The 10,316-nt window shown below is 35.4% G+C and overlaps 1 protein-coding gene across 1 annotated transcript; it reads right to left on the reverse strand.

Moving 5' to 3' along the window:
• Positions 1-803: 803 nt before the first annotated feature.
• On the reverse strand, positions 804-9,993 carry ZBTB41 (zinc finger and BTB domain containing 41; the record flags this gene model as incomplete). The annotated part of the gene is made up of 7 exons (XM_010085254.1): positions 8,804-9,993; positions 6,524-6,731; positions 5,748-5,817; positions 3,947-4,094; positions 3,158-3,287; positions 1,413-1,508; positions 804-906 (listed from the first exon to the last, which is right to left on the reverse strand). Coding segments are annotated over exons 1-7 (1,878 nt in total), but the record flags the coding sequence as incomplete, so codon positions are not given.
• Between the last annotated feature and the right edge of the window lie 323 nt (positions 9,994-10,316).

The following is a 10,316-nucleotide window of genomic DNA, read 5'->3' on the forward strand; positions in this document are numbered from 1 at the left end:
TTTTTTTTTTTTTCACTTGAGTTTTCAAAGATTTCTTTATTTCATAGCAGACATTATGATTTTAAACATCAAAAAAGAAGCTGTCCTTCAAAATAAAGGCTCAGAAAGTTTAGACTCTGATCACTTTCATATTTTCATGCTGCCTAGAAAGTATTTTGCCTCCTAGAAGGCCACATTCCCTTTGGATCCTGTTCTCAAAAGTCCCTAGCGAATGTTCGCTCTTCCTATACATCTGATAACCTTTCTGCTCTCAGCACAACAGAAAGATTTTTTTTCTTCCTCCTGATCATCCCCAGATGGCTGTTCCCAGGGTTGACTCTCACGACCTTCCTTCCTTCCCTCTTCTCCATAACAGAGACTTCAGAAACACCTCTTAGATGTTCTTACATTAGAGTGATCAGTGTACAAACTTTGACAGAGACTGTGACAGCTTCTTTTGTGTTGTGGTAATAATGTTTCACACAATTGCTATTAAAAAAAAGAAATCTGAACTCATTAAAAAATCCTCCTTTTTCACTTTTGCTTTTTTAAACTATTATTTTTAAAACAATTCACTGTTACATGTTTTTGACTGTCCCTCAGCTTTCTACGTTAACATGGAGGAAACACTTAGCTTTTAAACCATGAAAACATGTAAGATTAACCCTACTTTAGAAGACCTTAAAAATAGTGAGAGGAACTTTTATCAGGCCTAAAACATTGCACGTACTGAAAAAAATTATTAATCCATAATAAATATTTTATTTGATCTTACATCAAAACAGTAATTTCAAAGGCAATTTCCAAAGAAAATACCTACCTGAATGTATTTTTTTGTGTTTTGTCAGATGGTCATGCCGAATAAATGTTTTCCCACACTCTTCACATTCATATCTCTTGTCATCGTGGTGGACTCTTAGATGAAGTCTGTATATTTATAGACATAAATATAACCATAAAATGAAATTTTGTTAACATAACCTGTACTGCTAATTCCATGCAAAATACCAGACTTTAATGCTCCTCACAAATATCAGGAAATAGCTTTCAGCTGAGGTATCCTTAAACTGCTCTTAGAAAGTAAGAGAGAACAGAGCTAAACTCTCATATCTGAGGTTAACTTAGCAGGATATTTTAGTCCTCTGCTTATTTTCTCTTTGAATAACAAAGATGAAAAAGTTTTAGATGTGCAAGAAAGTCAACTTTGATACAAGATTTGCATAGGATTCTGTCTGTATTAAAAATTAAATTACTTCTCACAGGTTATTAACATATTTTCAACATTTAAGCATGTTAAAGGCATCTACTAATACTCTCAGAGTTAGAATAAATCAAGACAGATACATTATGAAAAAAATTGTTGATAACATAAATGCATATATATCACCAAACAAGCGAGACAGTTTAGCAGCTTATTTAATAAAAATCTGTACCTGTAAGAGCTGCCATGACGAAAACTCTGTCCACAAATACTGCAAAGATGAGGCTTCTCTCCACTGTGAATTCTCAGATGTTCTTTCAGAGTTGTTCTGTTTAACAAAGGCAGTAAAATTTAATTTGGAGGAATGTCACTGCCACTTTAAAGTGAAACAGATTATCAGTTTCTCAATGTCTGTAACTCTGATGGATTGCCATATACCCAAATAACTGCACCAACGTATTCAGATACATACATCTATACGTACATCCAAAGGCAGCATGGCAACCTATCTACTATTTACTGAACCAGCTGCGTGTACATATAACACAAGCGAAGAAACAAAACATCGTCCCAACATACATTTGGACAACATACATCAATGAAAACATCAATTTCGACACTATTTTCTATGTAATAATTTTCTTACTACTATATGTACAAAGCCAGAGCTTTAAAGTCAAACTTGATGGAAATCTAGATCATGGATGTGAATGTAACTTAACTCAGCACACAGCTTATTTAAATACATTTTTATACACACATATATACGTATACATATGCATACACATATATATGTATACATATGCCTACTTTTACTATCACCTTTCCAATGCAAAAAAAAAAGCACACGCAGGTGAAAATTCCTCTCAAGCAAAGGAATAAGACAATTATATTTACTGTATACACAGCTGCTGTGTGAACTAAACAAAAGAGAAAATTATTTGATCTCCTTCCAGTACTTATTATAAATAGTTTTCCAAAGATATTTTTTATGCTTTACACAAAAACATTCTCTTTTCTAATGAGAGCAACAACATTTAAATATTCAACTGCCTTACATAACGTAAATGAAACTTGAAGTGTGTAAACATCTTGACCTTTTTTCATCAGAAATCCTTCTTAAAGTTCAAAGTGAGCTTTATAGACCTGAAAGACTATCTGTGGTTTGTTTACCATTTCATTATTGCATGAGTACATTTTCTTTTAACAGTTGCATACCCTATTGGCTAAACTACTAGAAAATACACACCATCCACAAAACCCATTAGGCACAAATCTTCCTCTTAGAATACTTCCAGGGGTCTCTGCCAGTCATTGGAAAAAAAATAAATCAGAAATCAAGAAAACATACTGCAGTGCACAAACTCAGAGCTTTTCATATTCCTCATATAAAGCATAACTAGAATCTTAGTCACAGTTATTGAGATGAAGCTGTATTCTGTCAAAACAACAAAAAAATTGAGGTTTATTGTTTCAGAATCTAAACATAAATCACCTTTCAGATCTCATTTATAGAGCAGTGCAAGACACCTGCACTGAAGCCGTGACTACAACTGTTTAAAATTCATATCTTTTTCCCTCATATTTGTAGAACAGAAATGGGAGGAGGGGGAATCTTATTTCTACAGCTGTTCCATGTTCTTTTTCCATATACTAGAATTTATGAGCCAACTTGTAGAGCTTCCACTTTTCAAAGCACTGAATTAACATTTTTTCCTTCCATTTAGAAAAGCAGCAGCAAAGGTTGTACAGTATTAGTCCACCTTTCATGAAACCATGTCTGGAGGAGTCCAATTCCTTCTTAGTTAGCCTCACCAGTGTTCCTCATCCTCCTGTCCTCATCAGTACATTTACTAAAAATATCTAGGGGAGAAAACTCCTTCCCAAACAAATGCAAGATGTTCTTGCACAACTCAGGAATCCTCAGTGAAATGAATTCTCTCTTCTGCTGGTTCAGGCAGTCACACAACTCCTTACCGTTCCCTAACGGATTTTCCACAGATGAAACATGTCCATTTTCTCTTTCCTCCATGAGTACATTCTATATGGCGTTTCAGATTTCCTGTATCATTAAATTGGCGGCCACAAATATCACAAGGAAAAGGCCCTAAAAGGAGACAGGCACACATAGTACTATCAGCTGTCAGTTAACCCAAACAAGATGCACAGACTGCTTACTTGGGAAAAGACTTTACAAAGCAAAAGTTCTGGCTAGAAAATTATTACTGTTTAGTACAGTCAGGATGCTTGAATCAGACTTTGTGCACTTTCTGCTCAGAGAAGTTATTTCTAATACCAGTTATTTTGTCAAGTTTAATTATTGTAAGCAAAAACTGAGAATTAATAATCAAAAGTAATTAAGCCCACTTAGACTGTTTGAAAAACCAAATTCCCATTACTATCACCAATCTAGTTCTTACCCAGCGGAAATAAAATTAAAAAGTCTTTGGAAAACTTCAGAAAGAATGGGACTCCACAGTTGAGAACCAATTTCATGCAAAGAACTTTTAAAACAAAACTAACCTTAATTCTTCTTCCCCCAAAAAAGTTGCATTTATTTACGTACAATACAATGCCTCAAAAAAAACCAACCGAACAGAAAAGTAAAAAACCAAACAACAACGAAAACAATCAACTCCCCCACAAAACTAGAAAAACAGAGAACTGGGAAAGTGGGGTGGAAACCAGACTGATCGGGACATACAATGATGGAGGAAGGTTTGACTTTAAATCTATTGTTTACATGTCAGAAGGAGGTTTCTATACCGAGATGGAATTTTTCTTGATGTTTCAGTCTTGCAAATCTGGACTTAAAGTGCTCTTCACAGTAGGTACACTTAAAGGGTTTATCCTGAGAGTGAAGGATCATATGCTCTTCTAAATGAGGTCTTCGAGTGAAAGATTTCTTACAAATCTAAAATGATAATACACTTCGTCAAAGATATATTAGCTATAACCAGATTTTTTTCCTATTCACATAAACTCTAACAGTTTAATGTTAATTAATTTTTTTAGTTTCCACAGGCATTTAGACTAGGTATTACAGTTTAACATCAGGGTCCTATGCCTTAACAGAAATCAACACGGTGTTTGCTGATTTCACTGGGAAACTGTTGCCATTGTTTCTAATAGCTGAATTTAGTACTACCCAACTCCCCAACTCATGCAATCATCTTCTCAGAACACACCTGAAAAACACTCTTTTAGCCTCAGAAAATCAGAAGCAACAGCTTCATATTTTTAAAAAATTAATTACTGTTAAATATCAGCGTAAGAAAACCCCATACCTGTAAAAAGTATAACAGCCTTTTTGCTTCTCTTTACTATTAATATCTACTGTTTCTGAGAATTTGCTCATATTCCTTAAGGAATAAAGTATGGTCACAAAATTCTGGTGTTCATACATGGACGGCAGCATAAACCAACAACACGAAGAAATCCTGTGGCACCTCACCCCTCAGAACATACTAAACAACCTGAAAACAAATTCACAGCTCCAAAGGGTTCTGCTCATTCTCCAACTGCTATAAAAGCTAAAATTCTACCCCTGTTTTTAATTCAAGTCCATTTTCGATGCCCATGTACAAGATGCCCATGTACAAGAGCAGCAGCCCACTTTTAAAAATTTCTCCTTAACACAAACTTAAAATTTTCTATCAAAAAGAAAAAAACAAACCCAAACCACAAAGTGAAGTTTAACAAATCATTCATCCACTAAGAGTACTTTCTGAGAGATGAACATCATAACAACCTAACTTCATCTGTAAGGTAACCATAACCCTTTGGTCAACCATATAATATCTCCAAGCATGGTACCATCAGCAGCAGATGAACACTACAAATTCCTACAGTTGAGATCTCCCAACCTCCTACTATATGTTAATAAGTGAAAGTTCATAAACGAAGCAAAATTAGTTATTATGTTATGGCATCTAATATTACAGACATAGAGACCCATAGAGCATCTTGCATAAACAGCTGTCCTGAAAAAAAAGAAAGTAAACTAATTCCTTTTTAAAAAAAAAAAAACGAAAAAAAAACCAAACCAAAAAACCCCAACAAAACCCCACATTTGAAAATTTATATTTGCCAGAAGACAGAGAATGGAAGTTCTACAACATCCTTTTTATAGTAGATGTATGTTCACACATATACCTCTCCTGCGGAAAATCAAGGAAAGGATTCTATAATTTTCTACTTTATGGTCAGTGTTCAATGTGCATAATTAATGGCAGAGCAAATACTCTGTTTCTAAAGTATTCATAACACTCAAGCCTAATAATCTGCAAATTGATGTATTTTAACAACAGTAATAGCTGATTACATGAAAAAATAGTGCCTTCAACTATTTCAGAATTCAGTCTGGTATTATCAACTGGGTCACAAGCTGTACATACAGAATAAAGTTCAGTCTTTAAATCAGGACATAGAGAAGAAATTTATACCATCACTTACAAAGCTTACTGAGATGTCACAGAAACACAGACTAGATTTTCACTTAAGTATTCAAGTCACAAAACAGCGCAGTATCTATATGAAAAAAAACAGAAGTACCAAAAGTACTTACATCACATTTCCAGCCTTCACTCTTGGTCTTCTTGATAGAAAGAAATTCTTGTACATTCTCCGGATGAAACCTAGGAGGAAGACCACCCAAATACTAAATATCCATTTCTAAACTTTGTGTGTTATGAAAGTTGATCACCAAACAGAATACTGATAATTAAACAATTCTAAAGGCACAAGTAACTGGCAAGCAGTGTTGACTATAGACTCCTGTAGAATCTCATATGACAATTGGTAAGACAAAGGACAGTTTCAATTGTAATGCTTTATGGATATTTACAATGAAAGAGAAAAAAAGCCGTATGTAAATAATAATACTTTATAAGTAGACCTGTCATAAACAAATTATTCACCTAAAGGAATTGGTATGGAAACGGTTTATCCACCTATCATCATCAACAGCATAGTATCAACATCTAAAACCAAAGATATGTTATTCTTCCTCTAAATAAAAGCAACACAGGTAATTAATTATGAAGACTCTTGTGTTCTGACTGACTCTGCTAGCTAATCTGAGCATTCTAAAATTTATAGTAAAAGCCTATGATAGAACTCTCACAGGACTTCTATCGCTATTTAGTAAATCCCTATGCACTCCTTATGGCAGGTATGATACTGATAATCCCCATGCCCTTTGAAAAGATACTTATTTGAAAAAACAGTTACAGAAATAATGCAGAACATGCTGTGGACACACATACATTTATCTTCACTCCTGAACTGAAAAAAAAAAAAAAAAAAAAAAGAAAGATTCTTCAAAAACGTGCTCATACTTGCCTCTTCACGTGCTTTGCTAAAGTCTTTTTGCTTGCATGCAGCTTATGGCAGTAGGGACATTTGTGTTCCTTTTTATGAAAGTCAGTATCACTGGAGTGTTTCTTTCTGTGCACTGTCAGGTTGGACTTGGTTGAATAGCGCTGATGACATATATCACACTCAAAAGGCTTCTCACCCGTGTGTACACGTGTATGGCTCTCGTATTTGCCTAGACAACAAAAACAACAACAAAAAAATCTGTTACCACCAACTGTACCAGGTATCACCTACAATACACTCATTTGGGGTTTGTTCTGTAACACCTTTGCCAAACGTGGTCAAGAACTAAGTACCTTCCACACACATCTGAAGATTTCTACTGGTTTATACCACTGAAAACTGCATGGTGATCACATACACCTTTGATCTAAGGTTCCTCCACACACTTCCATCTGAACTATTTTTACAATAAAGAGTAAAAATCAAAGGGTTCTGTATTACTGTTAAATCTGGGTGAGGGCTACGAGCCACTCTTGTTTAACCTTGCAGCATACTCTGTTCTTATGTACTGAAAGTTATGCTGCTACTCTTTCATTACACTGATCATGAAGTACCTCTTCAGAACAGGGAACAGACTTGCAACAAACTGGTTATTTTTAAGGTACTTTCAAATAACAAAACACTGAATGAATGATACAGGCCCTTGAAAATGACATTTGTGACCCAAGATATTACCATAAACAAAAATATTATTCTCCCACTTCTTTCACACTACTTTATTCCCTCTTCTGTTTGACACGTTTTTATTACCATAAACAAAAATATTATTCTCCCACTTCTTTCACACCACTTTATTCCCTCTTCTGTTTGCCAGGTTTTTTTCTGGGGATAGAATTCAGTCCTACAATGAGGACCTACCTACCTAAAGTCAACAGCAGGCTCTCTGCTTTGTATTAGATAATTTTTTTTTTCTCTGTAGAATATTCATCTTACTTCTGGGAGTTAGATAAAGAAAAAAAAAGTACTGTAGCTCATAAATTTAAAATACAGTTGTCTACAGTAATACCAGCTTATGAAGAAATACTTCATGTATCACTTGCTTTAATGCTATTTCTCTTTTATTTTTTGAGTATAAAACTAGAATTCCAAGTCATGAAAGCGCAAAGAGAAAAGGACCTCCAACGTGTGTAAAACTGAAATGTACCACTACAACCCCAAATACTCACAAGCCATTTATTTCTGCACCACAGTAGCTTTTCAATATTAATAACAAAGCTCTCAAATACGGAAAATTTCCTATGTTGGTTTAATTTTAAGATATTGCATTACAAGTAAGTTAAGTCCCACATTTTTAATGTTAAATAGCTTCTACGATATAATTTGTGACATTGGAAAATGTGTTTCACCTCAGCAAACTAAGCACACTGTGTGTGAGTAGGAATTAACACACACCAGCCCCACTCCATTTTCATAAACTCGTAAAAATTTCCAAATTATGAAAGACACAATGCATCTATTAAAGAACAACAACAACAAAAAAGTCCAACACTATGAGGAACTGTTTCTTTCCTAATTCCGATGATTGAAAGGAAGTCAATACCTTACGTGACCATAATTTAACATTTATTCCAGCTGAAAGAACACCAAAATTCTTGAGTACAGTAGTAAGTTATTTCTAACGTGGGGAAGGGGGACAGAAAAGCTGGAATCTTGACTCTTCTGATATCCTGAATAACTATACACCTAGATTTGACTGTAACAGAAACGATCCTAACAAAACAGATTAAGCTGACAAAGTATTACTTGGTGTTAACTACAGACCAGAAGAATCAAGCTAGAAGTCAGAGTGGCTGGATGCTAAGCATCCTGTAGAATAGAAGAACTTCAGGCTGTGTGACAATGGTGCTGTTTTACTTCAGCAATAATGACAGCTTTGTTACTAAAAATGAATTTGGCAGAAAATACAACACAGGTTTCAGACTTCATGCAACTCATCATTTAATATCCTGCTATATTTCCCTCTTTTTTCAATGCTGCTTTTACATACAATGCTAGCAACCAGAATCCAGAGCACTGAAAAAGATCTAAATTCAGCATTTGCAGATTTTTCATTTATTGAAACTGTTTAGCACCACACATATAAAATACATTCAGAAAAATCAGCAGCACATTGCATCAGTGAGATGATCCAGAAATTCTAATAATCACTCTCTAGGACAGAGATAAAGCTCATTTTACTTCCCATATACATAGCACCACCTTATGCTAAAAAGTAGAGAGATCAACCTAACTTGGTCTTACCTATTCGATCAAATTTTTTATCACACTTGGGACACTGCAGTAGTTTTTTGCTACTGTTTTGAACGATGACTGGAGCTAAGCCTTCAGGAATATTTCCCACCGAATCAACTGGCTCAGAACCCTCTTCAGTATCATTCTGTTCTTTTTCGCTTTGTTCTTCAGACTCTGAATCTTCACCTGACATTTCCTCTTCCTGTCCCTCTTCATCAGCATTGCATTCACTTTCACTATCTTCAAATTCACTTCTATCAGATGTTTCCTTGTCAGAACTGACTTTTTCCAAATTGCTGTCAGAGGCATCACCACTTTCACTGTCACTGTCATCAAATTTGGCTGGACATCTACGGCTTCTCATAGAACGTCTCGTGGAAAAATCAGCCTTCTCAACCATTTTTAACCCATGTTTTCTCTCCAGGGAAAGGGATCTGTGGGCTTTAGCCAAATGATTTTCTAAGGACTTCTTGTAACAAAAGCTTCGATCACAAAAGGTACACTGGTGGCTATTTAACAGTTTACCCGTCAGTTCATTGAGTGTTTCTACTGGTGCAGGTGCATCTGTTACCACGTCAGTCTGTATGTTAGAAACACCTTCATTATTTAGTAACTTCACTGCATCTATGATATCTAAAAATTTTGCTGCTTCCAGCACCAATGGAATTTCATTTTTATACACAAAAAATTCAGAGGTGTAGAGAAACTCAAGCAAATGCTGAAAGACAGAATGAGTTACGTGATCTAACGTGACAACATCGGTGCTTGGATTTTTGCTCAAACAGGCATGAAAATAACTACTCCCAACAGCCACTACAACTTTGTGAGCACTAAATTCTTTTCCTTCTACAATTATGAGTAAATCACAAAATGACGGATGTTTCTGTCTATCATCATTTAAGTATTTAAGCAGATTTTTGTTATACTGCAATGAGCTTAGGAGCTTTCTTTGTTCTGATGATGGCGAAAGTTCTTGGGAAGATTCAAGCTGATCTGCAGGAGCTATTTCTGCAGACTTGGAGACAATTTCTTGTGCACAGTCCACTATAAGAATCTGTTCTGAAGTATCTTTCTTGTGGCCAAAATGAACTTTTTCTTTTAGATTTGCAGCGAGCCGTCTCCTTTTCTTCATTGCAGAAGTGCAACTTCCAAATCAGGAGCTTCATAGGTGACTGGGAAGAAGTTCTCGTGAAGACTCGGTTCTGCTCTAGACCTTGAGAAAACACCTAACAGTAAATTCATAATCTGCAAAAGAATCACAATAAAAATTACTCTTAACTGTAACTTCGTTATTTATTAACACTTCCTGTATTTCACTCTTAGTTCTATCTACCCCGCGTATCTTATGCTTTTATTAAATTACTAAAATCTTATCACTTCCCATTCCAGACCAGAGCAAGCGAACGGCCTATTATTAGACCTGAAGAGGAGCCGGGGGCTGGTTGTGCTCCTCTCCCAGACGCATATAGCCCATGAAACGCTCCGGGAGGGGCGTGCACTGTTGTTATTATTATCACACCGA

This window comes from Pterocles gutturalis, unplaced genomic scaffold (assembly GCF_000699245.1).
Source record: "Pterocles gutturalis isolate BGI_N339 unplaced genomic scaffold, ASM69924v1 Scaffold46980, whole genome shotgun sequence".
Lineage (NCBI taxonomy): Eukaryota > Metazoa > Chordata > Aves > Pterocliformes > Pteroclidae > Pterocles > Pterocles gutturalis.